At 37.6% G+C, this 24,295-nt stretch overlaps 1 protein-coding gene across 1 annotated transcript in view; it reads right to left on the bottom strand.

Moving 5' to 3' along the window:
* The window catches only part of TMEM26 (transmembrane protein 26), a 45,950-nt gene extending 21,903 nt beyond the window's left edge, over nt 1–24,047 (bottom strand). The window contains exons 1-2 of the mRNA XM_008058466.1: nt 23,493–24,047; nt 4,446–4,524 (exon numbers count right to left, since the gene is read on the bottom strand). Coding sequence (XP_008056657.1) covers nt 4,446–4,524; nt 23,493–23,683 — 270 coding nt within the window. The 5' untranslated portion in view covers nt 23,684–24,047. The remainder of the gene's footprint in view (nt 1–4,445; nt 4,525–23,492) is intronic.
* Nucleotides 24,048–24,295: the final 248 nt, after the last annotated feature.

Genomic DNA, 24,295 nt, shown 5'->3' with positions numbered 1-24,295 from the left:
TTGAGATTGAAAAACCACTTTTTAATTAATATGAGAAGAGGGTCAACTGTACATGTTTAATTTTTTCACAGTCCATGAGAATGCAATGCTGAATCATTGTGGAGAGTTCTGAAATTTATAGATTGATAATTAAGTTTCTTTATTGAATTCAGCAACAATTTTATAACAAATAACCAGAGACAATAATAAAGCATGTACTATCTTGGTCAAGGCATTTACAGTATTTTAAGAGTTTGTTCAGGCCGGGCTCAGCCTGTAATCCCAGCGCTTTGGGAGGCCGAGGTGAGTGGATTACCTGAGCCCGCAGGTTCGAGACCCACCCAGGCAACTTGGCGAGACCTCATCTCTACAATAAATCAAAAAATTAGCTGGGCGTGGTGGCACATGCCTGTAGTTCCGGCTACCTGGAAGGCTGAGGTGGAAGGATCGCCAGAGCCCAGCAGGTCGAGGCTGCGATGGCCAGGAGCGTGCCACTGCACTCCAATCTGGGCGACAGAGTGAGACTCCAACACAAAAATAAAATAAAATTTTAAAAAAGAGTTTGTTCCTTATCCAGAAACTCTTTATCTAAAACACCAATTTGCTTAAGTAAATAATCCAATTATTCTCAATCTTGCCTGTCAAGCACTATAGCAACCTAAAAAATTAGCATGTTCACCCACCAAAGCATATATTTTAGAGTCAGTTCAGATGTCAATTTAGGTATATGGAAAATTCAAACACAGACTTACAAAATGACATTTTTTTCTTTCTTATTCCTCATTTTGTACATAAATTTCTACAAGTGAACTATGCATGATTTCTATCTACCAGGTGCTAGGAATCTGTGGTACAGTAAGAGAAGGAAAACATATACAAGAGAGGAAAGAGGTGGCACTTGAAAATATAGCTCTATCCAATGCATATTTTATAAACTGATTTAAAGAAAAAAATTGAGGAGTTTTTAAACATCTGCAGTGTTAACATAGTTCTGAAACACACAGACACACGTCATCACCCCCACCACTACCACTAGCACCCCTCCACGATCACACGTTTGTATTTAGAGAGAAATTATTTTTCAAAAAAAGGCATAAAAAAGGTATTTTTCTTAATTATTCTGGATACTCCATAGATAATTCCATGAGCTACTTGAAAAAGTAGAAAAGAAAGTCTGCCAAGAAGCTATTTTTTTCTACCCTCCATCCAAACAGCTAGTGTTATGGGTGAGATGACAAGAATAATTAAGAAAAATGGCCATATGCCATATCTCTGGGAGCAAAAATACAGCTGTTTGCACACTGTGTGTGTGTGTGTGTGTGTGTGTGTGTGTGTGTGTGTGTGTAGCGCTAAGGCTCTAAGAAAAGATAATGAAGATAAAAAATTAAATCTTGAACCAAGCAACAAATTCTCATTGCAGCATGGTGTTGTGACTCTATCAAAGATTTATTTCAATAGGAAATATATTTTGGTCATTTTGTTTGCAGGCATGAAAGAACACTTTATATTAAGAGTGACCTTAATATGTTTTTGGCATTCTTATCACTAAAAATCCATAAACATCTTGTTATTTAAGAGAAAAAAAGCCATCCTTTTAGAGCAGTAGATGATAAGTTGGAAGCATGTAGCTTCGTAGTTATATTATGGTATTAAGACTTAGCTGAGTTATTCTCTACTTTTGTTACTCTATTTGTTATTGACTAAAAAGACTCTCCTTTTTTTAGATTAGAAAGCATAGTTTATTTAGAAAGTAAAATTTTAGATTAGAAAATATAGCTTATTTAGAAAGTAAAATTTTAGATTAGAAAACATAGTTTATTTAGAAAGTAAATTAGAGAGAAAGAGGAGATTCACCTCCCCAAGGTAGGGAAGGGGGTGAAAGCTTAAGAAAACATGGCTTGACCGTAGCTCAAAGAGCACATGATCAAATCATAGCTTAGCAAGGCAATGGCCAAGACTCTCCTTTAAGTGATATCTACATTGAGACTGCAGTGAACAAGGGATTTGACTCCTAGAGTCTAGCCTGATTTGTACTGTTTTTTGTTGTTATATTGTTTACATTCAGCATTATATAGATGAGTTCATGTCGATGGTCTGGCTACCAGCATGCCATTTTTTTCATGGGCTGTGACTATAAAACACTTAGCTTCAAAAATAATCCTTTGGGTCATAATAGACTGTGACACCATCAAGACCAGAATGTTCCCATTACTTTAATTGTGCTATTTCATAAATAGACCTAAGAGCTAAGGTCACAATCACTGTCCTAACTGTTTTGTTCCCATACATGTAGACCCAGCCAGATTCAGGAATTAAAGTATCAGTTTGGTCTTCTAGAGCAAATGTCTTCATGAAATAGTTCAGGATATTTTCTTAATGCCAACTCACAGGCTAGAATATATATATTTAGGATATAGAGTAAATGGAAACTATGAAAGGAAACTACATTACTCTTTTTCATCATGAAAAACTGATATAATTCTAATGCAAACTCCTCTAAAACAGAAAACACATAACTGAGAAAGGCAGTGTGGTTTAATGGAATTCATACCCATTAGATTCTAAGTCCCAGCACTGCTGTTGATGGGCTGTTTGGCCTTAGGAAAATTACTTAACCTTTCTGAGCCTCAGAGGCCTCGTCTATAAAATAAAAATGTATGTACTATGCTTAACTTATGGAGTTACTGAGTCCATAAATGAGAAAATGTTTATGAAAGTACAGGGGTCTATGTGAAGAAAAACAATTATTGTCACAACCAAAATTTTCTAAATGAGTAGACTAGGGTTGCTGTTAACTCCCTTTATTCTGTCGTTTCTTATCTCTTTAAATGCAATTTCAGTACTTTTTTGTTTCTTTTACTTTTTTCTACTTCCATCTCTACTCACCCTGCCCAATTCAATCTGTGGGCCTTCATTTTAATTCTCAGTGTCAAAATGAGTCAAATCCATTACTACTAAGGGTTCAATTTCTTTTGTAGTATGAAAATTAGAGAGGTACTGCCCGGGGCTCAGAAATCTTTTTTTATTAAAAAGAGAGCTTTTGGTTGCATGCTATTTGTTGTAATGGGATTTGACCTGTATATCAATTAACTGTGCAACGAATTTATATTATAAAAGCATTTGGGGAAATGAATTGTTATTGTGGATGATAGCCATGTCATAGAATTGGATGTGAAGGAAAAAATTGATTCAAATCACCAGAGCTTATTTTCATGCCCCTGAAAGTAGTAAGTAGTAGAGAGATTGAAAAAGTCTTCTAGCTCTTACAGTATGCTTTAAAAGGCCATGTTGACTTGAAATAACCAATCTACAGTTAGAAAAATACTTTTGCTACAGACATAAAGATAGCCTGTGACTTTAATATTTTTTAGCAGGATATTTAAGGAGGAAAAGAGTTTCTTCATGCCTACATTATTGGCATGTGGTTGTTTAATTCATCAAAAAGAGTCCACAGAACCAAATTCCCCTCAGTATGCCTAAAAATTGGAGCAAGTCTTTTCCAGGTATCCTGGAGACTTAACCTTGCTATAAAATGACCAACTATAGCAAAGAAATCCGTATAGGGTAATATTGTTTTGAGATCTTGCCAAAAGCACTTTTTCAGTAAAGGTACCAAAATAATATTATACCATAACATATAGTCCTGTAACCTGAACTTTGAAGTCCAAGCTGAGTTTGGTGGACTTTCCTAACTTGGACCTCCCAGAGTTGTTCAGGAGCATCAACAGTGAACAACTGAACCCAGCCTAGAGCCTGAGTTCAGTTCAGTTGTCTGTGTAGGAAGAAACTCGATTATAAATGTCTGTAATAAATTAAAGACCCTTATTGGAAGCTGCTGTTTAGTTTCTAGGTCAATGTAGCTTAATACATACAAGCCCACCTGTCACATGGTGGGTCCCAAGGCTCCTTTTCTTTAACCTTAGTTTCGGGGCTCTAAAATAGAATTTCTATTTCACTAAGACAGCTCGTGGGACTCCCAAAAGTGAATCTCCTGTAATCTGCACAGCCTGTACTATGAGACAGCTACAAGTTTAATTGTATTTATATATTATATAGCTGAGTACAGATAAAAGTTTTGTTTTTGTTTTTATAGTTCCTAAAAGTGTCATTTTACAAGATACTAGATTACTGAGGCCTGTCCATTCTTAGTACAATAAGGGTTAAAATCAAATTTCCATGTCTCTACGTAAACTCTAGCATGTTGCAGGGTGGGGTGGAGAGGGTCTTAGTAACAAGATTTCTAACACAACATGTTAATTAGTTATGTAATCTTAAATAAATATAAATTTGTATTGCTTTTTTGATAGAATATGAATTAACTTTCTTTTGCTGATGGCCTCATTTATTCAATTCTTGAATTGAACTTCAACCCCTTAAAAAAGTGCATTTCTGAAATAAATCAAATTATACTGTGAAAGTAGCTTATTGCTGAATATTTCAATTTCCTGCTTTCCAAAAAGAAGTACCTGGGTCTCATGATGCAATTCAAGAAGCCATAATGATGGAACGATGCTAGTCAGATAAAAAAATATGGCTGGTGAAAACCTGTGAAAAAGGGAAGAAAAAAGATAGTTTAGCTTTCCCCCCCAAAAAAAAATTTAAAGAGAAGAAGGAAAAACAAATGCCCACATTAAGTCAAACCTTTTTATCTCAAGTGTTTATTTCAATGAAGAAAAAAGCATTATGTGATTTCTGCCATATGGAATATAAAGAAACAAAGTAACTGTAAAAGGCACTAGCAGCTGTCATTCTCACTGAATTCCTAATCTAATTAATAGATGTTAACTTTAATATGGTTTAATGGGATACTGCCAATTAGTTTCAGGCACAACACTGGATATTTTGTATTTAATATGTTTTGCAAAAAGCAAATACAGCAATAGTAAATCTTTGTTTTTTAAATTTAATCAACATTACAATGTTATTCGGCACAACATTTTCAACATTAACCTGGAACTCAAATAATAACAGTGTACTAGAACACAAAAATCTGATGATATGGGGGAGGAAGCGAACAGTTCACTGGTTTTGTGTATGGTTTGTTAAACCTGTAAAATAAAAATAAAAGCAACTAACAGCTGAAGCATTTGCTATTTTGTAAAAGGTTATCTATATTCACTATTTTCTGGCTCAGAATTCAGAGGGAAATCTGAAGAATGGACTTTTGTAGCCAGATGCTCTGGATCAAATGGCAGTTTTGCCGTTGACCTCTCAGTTCAATTACTAATCCGCAAAATGGGGCAGAAATTGTATCAGTCAACTTGGGTCACTGCACAGAATACCATAGACTGGGTGGCTTAACTACAGAAATCTATCTTCTCAGTTCTGTAGACCGAAAGTCTGAAATTGGAGTGTCAGAATAGTAGGGTTCTGGTGAGAGCTCTCTTCCTGGCTTGTAGACAGTGTCTTCTTGATGTGTTCTCAGTGATAGATCTGTTTCTCTTCCTCTTCTTTGAAGGTCACCAATTTTATCCTATTAGGATCCCACCCTTATGACCCCTATTTAACTTTAATTACCAAATTAATCTCCAAATACTGCCCCATTTGGTGTTAGGGCTTCAATATATGAATATGGAAGAGGACACAATTTAGACCATGACAGTTGCATTTATTTCTTGGGAGTTTTTACAACACTTTCTGTAAAGCAGTGTCTGGCAGAGATGGGCATTCAAAATATATATATACCTATTATATATAATAATAGGTAGTATTAGTATGGGACAGTGTGCAACAAATATGTCATTAAAATTTTGACATAAGATAAAAATAATATCATTTCCAAGTTTATTTTTTTAATTGTATTTTAAACTGGACTCTTATGATAGAACATCTCAATGTCAAAATTATAAATCAATGTGGTATTAAAATGCTTTTCATACATCCATGTGATGGTTTAAAATGACCTACAAATAGAAATAATTGCTCAAAACATAGAATTATTGAGATGAAATGTTACCAAAACTCTATAACTATAATTCAGTAAAGAAAATTGAATAAACCTAAATAGAAAGAGAAAATGTATAATAGATTTCTTAAAGGTTATTAACCCCTTCACTAATATCTTTTTTCAATTTCTAGGGAGAGGAAAGGAAAAAGGGAAAGAAGAAGAGATGTCTTTTTAAAAAATCAATATTTAATATAGATACCCTCCATTTGATTTCCTGAAAAAAAAATCTTGAAACAAAAGGTTATGGATTATGATATTATTAAAATCTGACTTCAAGACTTTGAAGATGGTGAAGTTGCAGAGAGAAACCAAAAGTCCATGTTGAGCATGCTCTTAAAAAAAAAAAAAGAACAATTAACTCTTTGACCTTACATATCAAAGGAAACATCAGGAAAGAACATTTCCTTTGTGAAACTGGGAAAGGAAATGAATTCCAGTCTGAGGGACAGTTGAAATATGTACATTTTTGTTTGAACACAACCAATATTGACTGCAATTTTGTTGACTCTTGGCATTAGTTTTGAGATTAACTCCCCTGTCAGTACTGTTAAAAATAATAATCTAGGGAACCACTGCCTGAACATAAAATAGCTCTTAAAGAGGTTAAATTAAGCAAACAATACACTTTAACACCATCTATGCATAAGATTTCTTTCTATAATTGGTAAAAGTATTATCCTGTTCAAGTTATTTCCTCTAATTAGGCAACTGGTTATGTAAACAAACAAACTTCAAGATTTTCTATGTTGCCCATAATAGAAAATCTAAACTCTATAATCTGATATTCAAAACCTCCATTATCTTGTCTTATCTCCACTTCCCCTTCCTCTTCTGTTACCAGATCCTGCCAAGCTGAGAACTCAGCAGTGTATTTTAAATAAAACAAAACAAAATGTTTTGAAAACTTCCTCTCACTTCAATCCTTCTTTTTTTTTTTTTTTTAGATTTTCAACAACTTTATTGTGACATATTTTCTGTATCATAAAATTTATTCATTTCAAATGTACAGCTCAATGATTTTAGTAACTTTACTGAGTAATGAAACCACCATCATGAATCAGTTTTAGAAATTTTAATTCTCCACCCTACTAAAAAAAAAAAAGAAAAGGTAGCTCATGTCTATTTACCATTAAAACTTTTGTTCTTCACTCCCTTCCAGGCCCAGACAGCTGTGAATTTACTTTGGTCTGAAAATTTTGACTTTTTTTTGAATATTTTATATTCTTATACATTGAATTCATATAACATTTGCTGTCTTGTGTATGACAAATAATTCTTTCACTTTGCATAAATTTTGAGGTTCATCTATGATGCAAGATATATTCATAGTTCATTCCTTTTAAATTACTGAATAGTATGGAATGCCATATTTAATTTATCCATTCACTAGTTAATGAGCACTTGTTTCCAGTTTTTACTTATAATAAATATTACAACTATGTGCATGTAACATTTATAACGTATAACATCATATATAAGGCTTTGTGTGGACATAGTTATTTTTATCTTAGGTAGATACCTAGAAATGCATTGTTGGGTCTTATGGTAGTTTTATGTTTAATTTTTTCATAACGATCACACTGCTTTTCTTTTTCTTTTTCTCCTTGTTTTGAGTTGGAGTCCCACTCCACCGCCCGGACTGGAGCGCAGTGGTCGCCCCTGGCCACCGCAGCCTCGACCCGCTGGGCTCCGGCGATCCGCCTCAACCCTCCAAGCAGCCGGAACCACCGGCGCGAGCCACCACACCCGGCCAACCTTCTGACTTATTGTAGAGACGAGGTCCCGCCAAGCTGCCCAGGCAGATCTCAAACCCGCGGGCCCACGCAATCCACTCACCTCGGCTTCCCAAAGCGCGGGACCACAGGCCGAGCCACCGAGTTGGGCCATCAAACTGTTTTCTTTCTTTTTTTTTTTTTTTGAGTTGGAGTCTCACTCTGTCGCCCAGACTGGAGTGCAGTGGCCGCTCCCGGCCACCGCAGCCTCGACCTGCTGGGCTCCGGCGATCCTTCCGCCTCAGCCTTCCCAGTAGCTGGAATTACAGGCGCACGCTACCACGCCCGGCTGATTTTTTGATTTATTGTAGGCGGGTCTCGAACCCGTGGGCTCAGGCAATCCACTCACCTCAGCCTCCCAAAGGCGCGGGATTACAGGCTGAGCCACCGAGCCTGGCAAACTGTTTTCAAAGTACTGCACAATTTTACCTTCCCATAATCGACTTATGAGAGTTTCCGTTTTGTCCACATCCTCACCAACATTTATTATTGTTTTATTTGTTTGTTATAATTATTCTATTTTGGGTAAAATAATATTTTATTATGAGTGTGTTTGCATATTTAATAAATATTTTCCCCCAGTCTGCGACCCCCTTTTCATCTTTTTAATGGTTTCTTTCATAATGCAAAAGCTTTGAATTTTGATGAGGTAAAATTTATCAGTTTTCCCTTTTATAGATGCTTTGGTGTCATATGTAAGAAATATTTGCCTAACTCAAGGTTTCAAATATTTTTTCCCATTTTCTTCTAAACATTTTACTATTTTTATTCTTGCATCTAAGTAAATGATACATTTTGAGTTTACGTTTGTGTATGATATGAGATGAAGCACATATTTTGGCTTGTGAATATTCAGTAGTCCCAGAATCATTTGTTTGCCTTGGCACATTTGTCCAAAGTCAATTCGCTACAAATATAAGAATTTATTTCTGGACTGTCAATATGATTACATTGACCTATATGACTATCCTTATGCCACTAACACCCTGTCTTGATAACTAACTTTAAAGTAAATTTTGCAGGGGTTCCTGCATGATCAATGTTTGTATACCTAACCCTGAATTGTACCCCACATCTTTACAATAAAAATTTTAAAATAAAATAAAGTACATTTTGAAATAATAAGTGAAAGTCTTGAAACTTTGCTCTTCCTTTTTAAAATTATTGTGAACATTCTAGGTCTTTGCTTTCCCATCTACATTTTAGGACTTCTTTGTTAATTTCTTCACAGTAGGCATTATCCTCTCAAAGAGCCCTAAAACCATGTCGACAGCTACAAATAGCCCTGTCATTCAGATGTCTGCAAACAGAATTCTCCATGCAGTTATGCCTCTCAGAACAAAAGTCACAACCTTTACAAACTTTGCAACAGCCATGAGACAAGGTGATCTGATGAGACTCTGGACAATCCAAAGCTGGACAGCCTGACCTCTCAACAAGTTTCAGGGTGTGATCAGTGTTCCATGGTTAGGTCTCAGCAGGCTGGATCCCGATCTCAGGGCTGAGGAGACGCGGCCAAAGTCTTAGAAATATGAGCCAGGTGCCCAGGAAAATGCATCTCCTGAAGGCACTGGCCTCGCTCCACCGCCGACACGGCCAGAGGGCCACACTCCGCCCCAACCCTGGGGTCGTTACGGGGCCTCGCTCCAACGCGGTCCTGGGCCTGGCACTGCCGCTGCTGTGGCCGACCGGAGGAGACCTAGCTCTGCCGCCACCGCTGGGGGTCCTAGCTCCACTGCCGCCAGGGCCCTGGAGGTGGACTTCGTGCCACAGCCGCCTTCGGTGGCCTAGCTCCGCCACCACTACCGCCGCCTCCTCGCGGAGGAGCTGGAGAAAGGGACCTCACTCCGTGGAGGAGCTGGGCGCTTAGCTCCTGGGCGTTGAGCTCAACGGAGATTCCAGGCAAACAGCTGGGGTGGCGAGCCTGGCCCAACCCCAATGTAGCTTCTCCGCTTTGGCCTGGAAGACTACTACTTTAATCCTTCTTCATTAGACTATTTGACATAAGGAAGAAAGGGAGCAGGAAGGAGGAATCATACCGAAGGCCCCAGAAAAATTCAACTCAATCCCTAGCTTTCTTTAACTTATTCTGGGTCTCTGGTAAGAACAAAGTGCTCTGTACTCTTTCAGTTTGATGAATCTGAGAAAGAGGTTCTGAAATGGTATTAGAGCAAATGTCTTTCGAAATTATGAAAGCTTGTTTTGGAATACGCTTCTCTTACATATCTATCCATCAACACCTTACTTGTGTTTTAAGGGCACGGTATGAATTAATCTTAACCTGTATTTCTCTTGTAGCCCAGCACATACTATACTGTTTTATAGTTTGTGTATATAAGACTTAGTTTTCCTAATATAAGTTCCTTGTAGGGAGACCCTCAGTCTTCTACATCTTTATATCTCTTCCCTCATCCCATTCTTTCATCTTCCCCTCTCCTCAGTGGTTTCACAGGTTCTTACTAGGTCTTCAATTAATGCTTACGAAGCAACTGCTTAAATGCTTAAATGCTTGGATTTATGAATAAAGAAAGGATTGAGCAAAAGAAGTGAACAGAGGCTACTGACATCAACTAGGATATTTTATCTCAGAAGGTTCAATATCAAAAAAAAATCTTGACTGCTGAAGAATGATTACACTCCAGTATGACCCAGTAGAAATTTCATAAACTGAGAAGACTCAAATTTGGCTCTTGGTGCTTTATTCATCCACCTTTGGAAATTTACTCCATTTCTTGGGAATCAGTGTCCTCTTATGTTAAAATGAGGAAAATAATATATAATATCCATCTCAAAAGGTGGTTATGAGGATTAGATGAAACGATGTGTGCCATGAGACTGATATTGTAAATGCTCAACAAATGTAGTCACTGCCTTCCCTAGACTCAGATTGGCAAATTTATGCATGACTACCCATTTGGTACCTAGGCCTAAAGAGGACTCAAAGGATAACAGTTTAGAAGACTGTTTCTTTAAATTACTTATAACCAGTTCTATTTTTAAACCATGAATCTCACAGCCAAAGCTATTTAAGACTCCTGGGATCAAGAGGCTTTTTTGCACTGTTATATGTAAACATCATTATGCCTAATTTCATATGTGGAGGTGATTTCAATCATGGTTTGTATCGGTCATTTGCCCACCACTACCTACAAGATGTGGTGCACTTAGGGCCCTGTCTTCCTCCTGGGCTCTGCTGCTTGCCCTTCTTCCAACTGTCCTCCTTTAACAGTGTTCTTCTTCCAGTTCTGGGAGAAAAGTGAAGTGTCTCCCTCAAGCCTTCATGCAAACATTAATCTGCCTAGAAATATCTCTCTCCCACCCTACTTTGTACTTGATTGTCTCCTTCTCTTAGTTCATGTCAGCTATATGAGACTCCCCTAGAAAACTTTTCCTTGTCCCTCTAGTCTGTTAGCTCCCCCTGTTCACTTTTATGCCATAGATTTTTCATATTTATAATTACATTTGTGCATATGCATATGTGTGTGTATTTGATGTCATTTAATTATCTCTCAGCAATTCTAAGTAATACAAGCACAAAAACTCTATTTGTCCTCTCATAATTGCAGTTTTCCCTCAGTATCCATGGAGAAATGGTTTGAATACCAAACTCTACAGTACCCATGTCCCTTATGTAAAATAGTGTAGTATTTTCATATGACCTACCCACATGCTTATGTATACTTTAAATAATCTCTATATTACTAATAATACCTAACACAATGTAAATGCTATATAGATAATTATACTGTATTTTTAGATTTTTTTAGTCTTTTGAAAATTGCTTCTTTTTAAAAAATATTTTCAATCTATGTTTGAATGAGGAACCGCAGATACAGAGTGCTCACTGTATACCCTTTGATCCTTCCAGTGGCATACAGTGGACTCCCCACAAATTTTTAGGGATTTCATAAGGCCCTATTTCATTTACAGTTTCTATTTTCTTGACACTCTGTTGCTTGTTTGAGTAGAAACCTCTTCTTGAAATATCATCATAAATTGGTTTTCATTGGCAATTTTACAGAAGAAAACAAATTCAATATGTTCTGCTCCTATGAAAGATATATTTCATTATGACATCAATAGCCATTACTTATTATTTTGAGAATTTCCAATATTTTAGGTGATGTGTTGTCCATGTGATTCATTTTTGGAACCAAGGAGAGTATGAAGTTCAAAAATTACTATACCAAATCAGATCCCGCCTTCTTCTATGTAATTAATCAAACTGCATACCCCTTCTTAGGCACCACCAAATAATTTTACTTCAGTCTTCATCTTAATAGCATTGGGAGTAAGTAGATGCCAAGCACATTATATGAAGAATAATACCATGTAGAGGAGTCTGGCTAACTCATAAATAACTTATATCAAGTTTCTGAACAATTGTTTCTAAAATCACAAAGTAACAGACTGATGAAAAACCGATAAATTGGCTGGACTCAGTGGCTTACATTTGTAATCCCATCACTTTGGGAGGCTAAGGCAGGAGGATTGCTTGAGCCCAAGAGTTGGAGACCAGCTTGGGCAAAATAACAAGACCCCCATCTCTATAGAAAATTAGCCAGGCGTGATGACACGTGCCTACCTACTCAGGAGGCTTAGACAGGAGAATCACTTGAGCCCAGGAGTTCAAGGCTGCAGAAGCTTTGATCACGCCACACTGCACTCCAACCTGTGTGATAGAGCAAGTGAGATCTTGTCTCCAAATTAAATGAATAAATAAATTTAAAACCTGATGATATATAATTAAATGATTAAGACATGTCCAAGTGGGATATTTTCACACACTGATAATACCCTATTATCAGTGAACTATCTGCCCTTAGAAATTCATATTTACTATGAGTTATGATTGCCGTTGCCATTATTCTGTCAGAATATCAAGGTGTGTGACATTAATACTTTAATGCCAAGTTATTTTGTTCAGCTATTGTTTTTAAATTAAGACTCTCCTAAAAATATTCTTTCTTTCCCACAGAAGTTTTGCTTTTTGTTTTCTTCTTCTTTTTTTTTTTTTAAGCAGGATTTACTGAGAGGACAGAAAAGCTCCCACAGTGAGAGGGAACCCGAAGGGGTTACCCTGTTTCCATTTTTAATTCCATAGCCCTTTTCTACCTACCTTCTCTCCACAGTACACAAGTAGGGACAGCATCTCAAAGGATTTTTTTCTTTATTGGTTTATGTATGCATTTGTTTATTAACAAATTCATTAGTCTAGTTTTGTCTATTAAATATATATATAGTCCCTGCTACATGCTAGGCACTGTTCTGAACTCTTTAAAAGCTATTGCTTTGTTTTACTATGACCCCTTTATCAGCTATATGAGACTCCCCCAGAAAACTTTCCTTGTCCCTCCAGTCTAAATTGGCTCTCCGTGTTCACTTTTATGCCATAGTTTTTCAATATTTATAATTACATTTGTGCATATGTATATGTGTGTATTTGATGTCATTTAATTGTTGTCTCCCAGCAATTCTAAGTAATACAAGCACAAAAACTCTATTTGTCCTTTCATAATTACATAATGTTTTAGCTTATTTCACCCAAAATAAAATATTATTTATCATACAAAGCTGTCATTTTAAACAATTATAATTTTTTTTTTACAAAAAAATGATATGTCATGACATTTAGCAGTTTAGTCCCAAATAGATTTTATTTACTTCGACTCACCATTAGTTTAGAATCAGGATTCCATTTCCATTTTCCTCTTTCTAAAAATGACAGTTATTGTTTCCTTTTTGAAAGAGTAACATTTGTTCATTTTTTTATAAACATATAGCAATACAAATAAACATTAAGAAGAAAAATTGACCATAATATCACCAACTACCATTTAGTTTTTCTTTGTTTGGTATTTGATCATATAGTATATAAATCCAAAAATGGATAATATTTAAGAGAAGCAAAAAAAATGTTTAAAAATTCTCAATACAAATCCAGATTTTATTTTATTCTAATTTCTTAGTATTTTCTACTCTACAAAAACAGAAAGAAGTTGTAATAATACTAGACACAATGTTCAAATTTTCATGTTAAACCACCTTGAGTGTCCACAGTAAAATTTATAGAACATGTTATAATAATGGGTTTATTCTCGTGGAAATTAAGAAACTACGCCAAGATATCCTTTATGACCCCCTAAACTCAACCTAATTTCAGGGTTGTCTGTCCTCTTACATGTAGACTGAATTCTCTAAGTTAGTTTTAACATATACAATTTCCATCTAGGCCACCAAGCAAGGGCCTTCTGATAGTGTGCAAAGGGAATATGGTGGTCAATATGACAGCCTCAGTATTTCATCTACCTGTCTGCAACCTCTCAAACTGAACCCAAAGCTTTTGTAGAACACACAGCCTCCAAATATCTGGGAAGTCACCAATCTGACTCCAGACACCACCAACTTACCTTCTTTCCTAGCATGTTCCCTACCCCATCTCTCCTTCCAGAGCCCTTTGCACATGCCTGCCTGCTGCCATTTTGAGAATTCCCTCCAAGTGGAAAATTGAATATAAAGTAGGAATATTTTGATAAGTACTGGGATCAGATGATGAGTTTGTTTACTCAGCGATCTTATGGAAAAGTGGACAAATAATAACAGAAGCGACAGGGAGGAATTTTAAACGGATTGAGAATACCCATTGCAATGGAATTATTCTTTGTACTTACAAAGCCTTTGACAAAATACTCATATTTAGGTTTTGTAAAGAGGAGATACTTTGAAGGTGACTCTTAATTATAGTTTTCACTGATTTTTATTGCCACTTTAAAAAATAAAGTCAATTTTCCAAATTGTAATATAAACTGATAGCAGAATTATTATTCTGTATAACTCAATCTGAAATTTTCCAAGAGTGTATCTAAATTACGAGCTTTATTACAATTGAAGCTGTTCACATTCAAACTTCAGCAATGTGCTTCACAATGACTAACATAGTAATAGTGACAAAATATGAATCAATTTTAGGATCTAAATACTATTTTTCTCATTAAATATTTCAGAGGCTAAGAAAATAATAACATCGTTTTAAATAAATTGGTTCCAACTGAATCCCTAAGTATTACTATCATGATAGCCTTTCAACCTGAAAAGCCTCTCTCTTGACTCCACTCTTGTATAATCACCAGTACCTCAGAAATCATTTACCTTGGAAGTTTTCCTTTCTTGATTCTGCAGCCTTTCTGCACTTAATTAGTGGAAAATTATTTGGTTCTCAGAATGTTGTTTTGTACTATTCTCATATAACTACATATATTTTATATTCCTTCAAGGATACCATCACAACATCTAGTACAATAAAAACTTGGAAAATGAACAAATAAACTTAATTGCTGCTGACTACAAGAACCTTAATGCTTTCTGAGAAGATAAATTGCATTATGAATGTCATTTATAGAATGCCTTAGTTTATTTTATTCTATGTAAAGGTGATGGAATTTATTTCTGTTCTGTAAAAGACATTGTCTCTCAAATTTAGGATCAAAAGCAAAAACGGTCTGGAATTTTCCCCCTTTTCTTATTCCTTTTACATCCTATTTTTGTTTTTACAAGGGTGTCTGCTTGTTCAAGACTGTTTCTGTAGCATAAACTTTTCTACATTATGTCCTGAGCAAAATCATCCCAGCCCTCCATTAGCTTAGTCACCTGAAACTAACTTACCCAATTAAAACAGCAGCAATAAAATTTTTACCCTTTGTCCACCACAGAAAATCTTTAACTTTTTGTTTTTTTTGTTTTTGAGTTGGAGTCTCACTCGGTTGCCCAGACTGGAGTGCAGTGGCTGCTCCCAGCCACCGCAGCCTCGCCTGCTGGGCTCCGGTGATCCTTCCGCCTCAGCCTTCTGAGTAGCCGGAATTATAGGCATGCGCTACCACGCCCAGCTGATTTTTTTTTTTTAATTTATTGTAGAGATGAGGTCTACACTGCCCAGGCAGGTCTCGAACCCGCGGGCTCAGGCAATCCACTCACCTCAGCCTCCCAAAGGCGCAGGATTACAGGCTGAGCCGCCAAGCCCGGCTCAGAAAATCTTTGACTCTAAAAATTATGCAACTCTACTGTCTGCGGTAAAACACAATCTGGTTATTAGATGCAGCATAACAGATAGGCGGATATAGAAGGTGGAAGACTCAGGATGACCAAGGCTTGAATTCTGGAACTGGGAATCCTTCTCCATCTACAAGTAGGAGCATATTAGAACCACCAATGATACTGTGAGAATTAAATGAACTGGCTCATGCAATGCAAATGCCTAGCTCAGTAAATGTAAGTGCTCACCTGATGCTAGGAATTGTTTTTTGTGATTTATTATTATTAGTTATGACCTTAGATAAATGATTTTGCTTCTGTGCATCAGTGTCCTCATCCTAAAATCCTAAGGTAGGAATTAATTCCTAGGGTCATCCGATGATTCTATGAGATAATGGATGTAAAGCAACTTACAGCGTTGCCAGCGCCCAGTAGTTGATAAGTGTTGCCACTTTCATTACCATCACCACCATCATCATCATCTTCATGAACATCCTCACCGCTACTATTAACAGACTGCCTGAGAATGGCACAGCTGATTTATTAGGAAGATTAAAACAAGTGATTTATTAGGTGGATTAAAACAAGTGTATGGGACAGGAGGCTCGAACTGGGAAATAAGAAAACAAAGGAATATGAACAAGACCCCTTCTCCTGCCCGCCCCCAGGGCTGGCAGCACCACTGATGTTAGAGGACTTCTTTATTTTCTTAAGGATTACTAATTTTTATTCTAATAAATATGTAACAGTAAGTCATCTGGACATCAGCTATCTCTTTAAGGTCAGTCAGACAAACAAAAGATATAAGCCCATCCTTTAACAACAATGGGCAATAGTTTTATATTCAGTGAAAAGTAACAAAATAAATGTGTACCCTGACATTTTATATTATATCCTTGATATTTTATAGTATGTCCTTGATATTTTATATTCTGTCCTTGGTATTTTCAATGTGACTTTCAAAAGTCACATTTTGGGGAGCCTATATAGAAAAACGCTTTCTTTAAAAAAGAAAATAAACACTGGTTTTCTTTAACAAAACAATGTATATATCCAAGACTTAACTGTCATAATCTTAGTACTCTATAGGAATTTCCAGCGTATTGAGGAACATGCACAAGGGAAGAATAAACTTTGATGTAAATGTGAATTTTTTATTGTTGGGGAAAAAAGTTTTTCAGATTTGTCCTGATGCTGTATGCAAAATAATGTCACTGCCATGAGGAGAAATGCATAGCATTTTAAAGTAGGGCTATATTTATACTGACTCGTGGAAGTTGCCCACACAAAGTACTTTGTTTTTTGTCCAGTCAAGTACAAGAAGCTCAAAAATATTAGTGATCTTAGTTTTCAGTTCCAAATGTCTCTGTTGAACATACTCATGAAGAAAGCATGGCCACCAGTCAATGGTTCAAATTCTTGGAGGGCCCATCCTAAATGCAGACATAGTTATTACATGTCCCAAGTCCACCGTGAAATAGAAGAAGAAACTATGACTTCTTTTTGGGAGTGAAACACAGTACTCATCTGAGGAGAAGACTCTTCTTTCTAAACCATGAATTAGATTACTAAGCACAAAGTAATTTGCTGGTAACATTCAACGCGTGCTTCCCAAAAGGATGCAAATTTAAGTCCCCTTTTTGCATTGAGCTCAAGGCTCAGAATACAATACACACATATCCACAAACATACAGGAAGATAATGAATACAGTCATTCCTCGGAGATTTTGTGAGTTGGGTTCCAGACCATTGCAATAAAGCGAGTATCACAATAAAATGAGTCACACAAATTTTTTGGTTTCCAAAGTGCACATAAAAGTTATGTTTACATTATACTGTAGTCTATTAAGTGTGCAAGGCATTATGTCTTTTAAAAAAGTATGCACATCAATTAAAAATACTTTATTTTGAAAAAATTCTGACATAAAGACACAAAGTGAGCACTTGTAGGAAAAAAAGGTACCAAGTTTGCAGAACTCAATGTTGCCATAAACCTTCAATTTATAAGAAATAAAATATCTGCAAACAGTAATAACATGAAGTATGTTTGTAGTATAAATTTCCAGATACACATTGCAGGCAGGGCTGATAAATCCAATGCACAGTGTAAAGTGTTATCGGAACAACTAAAAAGCTAAGAAGAAGTTTCAAGAAATCTGAACAGTAAGTGTGAAGAGGGAGAGAAATAGTGCATCCTCTGGGAGAATTTCCAGTGCCCAAGTTGGCCAATGGTAGTCACAGGTCTCCTTCCAAATCCCTCCATCTCATCATCCCTGGGGTCCAAAAAGATTGAGGGGTGGGGAAAGGTAAGAAAGAGTGTTCTTATTTTCCAACTTTCTGTCTGGCATGTTCATAAACATTTTTGGTGGAGGAAAGTACATAATATCAAATACGACAGAATTACATCATACAAAAAGTTCTCCTGCTTTGCTCAAAGCTTGTAAATCAATATCAGAATTCATACAGTATGTATCTGTCAATCTAGGTTCTAATTTCACCATTGAACTTTCCATATGCAATTGAACAATCAAAACAGATTTCATTGAATTTTTTACAAAATCAGAATCCCTTCTGATTTCCAACTTGTCTTTTCTGTATTTGTGAACTGTCCAGACAATTTCTAACACACACTGTTTAAAATGAAATATGGTAAAGTTAAGAAAATTAGGAAGAATTTTTAACATGGAGTCAGGGAACAAAAACAAAAAATAAACAGATAAGAGTAGAAAAAAGTCAGGATTTATCGATCATTTGGAGGTATGTCAAAAATACTTCAAGGCACATGAAGATTAGCCCCTGTTTTCTTTTCCCTGGCTCATTCATCCCATACCTGGTTGCTTCTCTTTTCTGAGGCCTCAGCTGAAATCACCTCCCTAGCCAGACCTCTCTGACTACACTGTGCAACCTTTCCTTTCCATACTCCCTCGTTCTATAACCCAGACCACTTAGGCCTTCATAATTCTGATCACTCATTTTTGTTTACTTGCTTATTCTTCCTTACTCGTTCACATATTTGCTGATTACTTCTTTATTTTCTAAGCCCCTTGATTAAGTTGTGAATTTTTTGAGGGCAGACTTTTGCCTCTCTTATTTACTTCTATATTCTCAATCTTTAAACAACGCCTAACACAATTTGGTAGGTGTTCCATGCATTGTTGCTGAACGAAGAGTCATGAGAAACTGTGCTTCCTCCAGACAAATCTGCTCAAGGTTCTCTACACTCACCTATTCAACCAAGAGGTTCCCTACCTACAGGCCTTCACATGCCTTCTGCAGATGCAGAGATTTCCCAATTTTCCTGCTCAAATGCTTAAAATTCCCCCTTCCTCACCCTGTGCTTCACGCCACATCCTTTTCCTCTAAATTGTTAGAATAATTGGGTAAGACTCAAAACTTGGAGCCTTCACTTCTCTTTCTTCCTACTGAAAACTAGATGATCCAGAGATGATTTAACACTTTGTGCCTCAGTGTCCTCATCTGAGAGAAAGCAGAGACACAGAAAATAATTAAAGTTATTGTCAGGATCAAATGAGATAATCTGTGTGGAACGCTTACAAGAACCTGAAACATGGGAAATACTAAATATTTATAATTATTCTGATTCCTACAAATTTGAGCACTTAATCAAAATGCTATCTTTCATTTTTAAATACCAAGTGTATGTTGTTTTCTGTTTCTTCTGTCTGATTACATAGTGTCTAGATTCGTTACATGCTTACTAAACAATTCAAAAAAAGTTGTATGTTTGAATTTAGTAAAGGGAAAGACAGATAACAAAAAATAAATAAGTGAATTACCTATTAACTAAAAAACCATATTTCCCTTGTATTTTTAAAATTCTGGTGAAGAAATCTCAGTACTTCAAAATTTGTACTTTTGCCAGTAGGTTCCACTTAGCTTTCTACTTACTCTCAGGTACCGCCTGCTTTCAAGTGAACAGGCTTCAAATTTGTCACAGTCTTGGTAAGTTCCCCTATCCCTGAAGAATATTTTATCATTACTGGCTGGGAAGCAACTGAAATATTGCCTTCTATTTGACTTTACCTAAATGGTAATTCACAGATCCATTGACTTGTTGCCAAACAATGGAAAATAAAATTAAGAAAAATGTGAACCAAGTGCTACTAATTTCCATCTTACAGAAATATAATTACATATGCAGGCAAAATAAAGATTAGGTGAAAAAAGCAAACTCCACGAGTACATGTGTGTTAAGCTTAACAAGGGATGAATCGTTCATTGGCTCACGCTCTCTATACTATAGGATTCCAACAAATTCAACCTCTCCAGCTGGCAAGTTAGTAGTGTTGACGTAACGCTGCTTGTCCCAGGACAGCTGAGCTCAGCAACTCTAGTTCCATTTTTCCTTTCCAAAGGACAGTTAAAGAAACATTCCTTGGATAAGTGTCATATGTGTTCTATGTTTCAAAAATTTGGTTCACAATTTCCTCTATAGCTCTGTTTATTGTTCCATGATTTCTCTAGATTTGATTTGTCTTGGTTCAGTTATAAATTTTAGTTTTTTTAACAAACACAATAGCCCAGAGTAGTCCCAAGGAAGTTTGTGGATCTGATGTTCAAAGAAAAGAAATGTTTCACCTCATATGTGTACATATTTTAGTCTACTATTCAGGTGTCATTCTACTCTGATCTGTTCTATTTATCTTTATTTTCAGTATGGAAGGGTTTCTCCTTCTCCTTCTTCCTCCCTGCCCTTTTTCTTTCCCCTCCTCTTCGTCCTCCTCTTCCTCCTCCTCTTCCTCATCCCCTTTTTCCACTTCTTCAACTCATAGAAACAGTGCTTTAAGTTGATACAAAGAGCAATTCTTTTACAAGTCCATTTCTAAAAATTGAACAAGAATATAAATAACTCTGTAACTTTAGTTTCCTGACTGTGAACACTCATCTAGGTCAATGGTTAAAATACAGCTCATTATTTTTTAATACCAGTAAAGCACTCTATAGTATAAATATTTCACAATTTTTCAATGATTCTTTTGATGGACAGTCAGATTGCTTTCAAATTTATTTTCCATTACCAAGATGGAAATTAATATTTTGTCCATATCTTTATATATAGGCACTTTGGGTTCTATAGATTATATTCTAAAATGCAAGACCAGTGGGCCAAAGCTTTATCTATATATCTGTATCTATTTACATATACATCCATGTATATTAATATTTTTCTACATAGAGGCATAGATGTTGTCATAATGTTTACTTTGTCTCTATTTGATTTCATCAACCTAGATTTTCCGATGGATATTTTTTCTTAACACTCAGAAATAACAAAAAATTATGTCTTGCTTTACTCAGAAAACTTCAACCTATAAATGAAATATGCCCCAAATCAAACTCTTTTTATTGTTACCATGCCATTTCAAAGGTAATTTTATATATTTTTAAGCAGTCTGTCTTCTGATTTTTTTCCTCAAACTTATGACAGATTAGTGTGTGGGCTTTGTCTACCACACAAATGACCATATTTGTAGACTCAGTTGTACTTGGTAATATTGGTAGAAGATGGCATTTCTAATCATATTTCTATTTAGACATTTTAAAATACTCATTTGTTACTGAAATTTTATAGTGAACCAAACTGATCTTTTTTCTTTGCTTATTTTCAAATATTAATATAGACATCGAGGCAGCAAGAGAACTTTTTGGCATTTTGCTCTGAACACATGGTTCATTGGCCAATCTTTCAAGTAAAGTTGTTTGACTTAGGCAGACATAAAATGTATCTAGTTAATACATAAAACTTATTAGTAAGAAGAAAACAAAGAACAATCTCGGGATTTAGAAAAGACCATTATTTTTTATTCAGTGATCATCAACATATATGAATTCATATATTTTTTCCCATAACCTATGAGATGAGTATTTGCAGATGAAAAGCTGAGACTCAGAGACACTAGGTAGTTTGCTCGAGGTCTAACAGCAAGTAGGTAGAAAAGTCCAGATATTTACCCCATTATCTGTATGATTTTGAGATGCCTACTCCAAACACTAGTATACATTCAGTTTCCTATTTAACCCAACTCATCAGCAATTATTCAATTGCCTCAACTATTTTTCCTGTCTTGGCTCTAAGTGACGTGTCAGTCTGAATGAGCAATCAGGGAAGGCACAGACATGAAGGTCAATTTTCATTGGCTACAAGTATTTCTACACAAGAGTGTTCGGTTTCACATAAGCCAAGGCCTCTGATCTACTCTTGGAGGGAGGGAGGGGCTATTTCAGTTCCAGCTAAGCAGACCCCTCTTCTGAGGTTGACATATCATCCAGAAGCTCTGATGGTTGGTGGCAGGACTACCTTACATGGAACAGTTTTCAGTCTCAGACCTCATCCTCCTGTTGCCAAAGATATTTCTGTCCTAGTGTATTAAAGCGACTCAGTAAAAACTAAATCAATGTTATATGACCTGCTGAGTGAAAAAACACTTTTCTCCCCCGTTTGTTTCTTTAACCCTGAGGCTTATTTGGGAAGTTAACACCATTTTTCTTTGAGATTTTTAAAAGGCACACTGGAAAGTACCTCAAATGTCTCATGCTTAATAAACTCTTCATTGGAATGCAGGGGGAGTAGCATTCCCATCCTCACTGCACTAAAGTAAAATTGTTCTTGAATAATTTGAGCATTGATAATTCTAGAAATTTTTAAACAGAGGAAAATTTAAACAAGATTCACATCATCTTCAGAGGCAGCATATCTTCTTCCACAGATTGTCTTGAAATACAAGGCCTTTTTGTAGTTTAATGTGTAAAACTGTGTCTTCTTTTTCTGAATATCATGACCAATGCAACATTGTATCTTCTCCTTTCTGACAGCATTAGGCAATTTTAAAAATGCTGACATATATAAAAACTATTGGTTTAAAAAATTAAGACAAGAAGAAGTCTAACTTGAAGAAATTTGGTATGAAACTATAGTGGGGGTGGAGGAATGAGGTGGGGGAGGCTCTTTGTAAATGGCAAAAGTATCTTTTTCTCAGTTATTTTATTGCCATTGGAGACTTTGGAGAAGTGAAGCAACACGCAGAGGCTGTAGGTCTTGCACACTGAGGTTAAGACTGAACCACACTACCTGCTGGTTTCTCCACCAGCGTTGCAGCCCGACCCTGGCAAAATAGGTTGGCCATTAGCCACGCTCTGAAGCCACCAAACCCGCACACCTGAAACCGGTGTTGTGCCAGAGAGCTTGGGACGCCAAAGGCTGCAAGGAAGGGAAGCGCTGAAACCGGAGACGCGCCGCGAAGAGCTTCTCTCCCGGGAGGGTGCCCCATGCGCACGACTCTTGAGAAGGTCCCTGATGCCCAGCGAAAGGGCATCTCCAAACCGGCACGCAAGCAGAGTAAACCACGCACACCCACACACCCCAGATTCAGAAAGCACAGCACCTTGGCGACCTCCGGGCCCTATGACTCTCCTATTTGGGGGCACATTTTGCAAAGCAGACAAGCACTTCCCTTCTTTTTTCTCATCGCCCAAGTTTCCAAATCAGATTGGGTGACGCTTGCCTGCGCCCTGAGCTCGCGCCTTGACTGGGCTGCGCTGGGACCCCAGGGTAGGTCCCCTGCCGTGCCCAAGAGACGCGCAAGCATCTCGCGAGCTTTCCAGTCTCCCATCGAGGACAAAGGGGGTCCGAATTCAAGTAAAGAATCGGCGGGTTGCTGGGAGATCGGGTTCAAGGGCTGCTCGCGAGTGCCGGGGGGACAATACCGTGCGCCCCGCGCGCCCTCCCTCTCCCGCGAGGCTCTCACCATTTGTAGCCTCTGCCGCGCTTGAACTTGAGGGTGAGCACAGTCTCCAGGAACAGCAAGAGGTTGAGCAGCGCAAGCAGCCAGTACCGCGGCTCCTTCTTCACCACGGTCACCCGCCAGACCCCGACCAGCGAGTGCAGCACGAATAGCAACCGGCTAGCCAGGGCGTTGAGGAGGACCAGTCCCTCCATCCTGGCCCGTGCGCTTTGCCCGCGGCCCTCGCCTGCGCCCCGCGGACCCGCCGAGAGCACCCAGAGCCCGCCCGTGGGCGGGAGCGTGACAGCACCGAGACCTGCTGCTGCTGCCGTCCCTTCTCACCCTTCAGCGCCCGACGCCGGTAGAACCGACTCCGTGGCTCTCTCCTCCCCCAAAGTTCCAGCGAACTCTTCAAAGAAGGGAGAATCCAACCCCTGCTTTTCGAGACTGCCGGGCTTGCCAGGGAATCTGGGGCTGCGCTGCCCAGGCTCCTGGGCGTTATTCTCCCGCGTTGCTGATCCCCCTCCCAATCTGGGAGCCAGTCTCCATCCCTGTCCTCTATCCCCGCCCCCGGACCTCGTGGGGTCCACAAGAACTGCCCCTCTCCGAGGAGGTGGAAAGAGGAGGGAGGTGGACTGAAGGTCAAGGTGCTGCACAGCCAGAAAGACGGAGGGGAGCGCATCCCTGGCAACTCCTCCTCACTTTCCATGGAAGTACTTTAATTCACTCGCACGTTTCACAGGAACACGCTGTCACTGTGACTGGAAGCTGGGACGCAAAAGGGCCCAAGAATCCGCTGTCCAAGCAGTTTTAGAAACGCGGTTCCT

The sequence above is a fragment of the Carlito syrichta genome, unplaced genomic scaffold (assembly GCF_000164805.1).
Source record: "Carlito syrichta isolate Samal-C Ts95f unplaced genomic scaffold, Tarsius_syrichta-2.0.1 Scaffold303354, whole genome shotgun sequence".
Taxonomy (NCBI): Eukaryota; Metazoa; Chordata; class Mammalia; order Primates; family Tarsiidae; genus Carlito; species Carlito syrichta.
The sequence above is the reverse complement of the archived record's forward strand: the minus strand, read 5'-3'. Positions and strand labels throughout refer to the sequence as shown.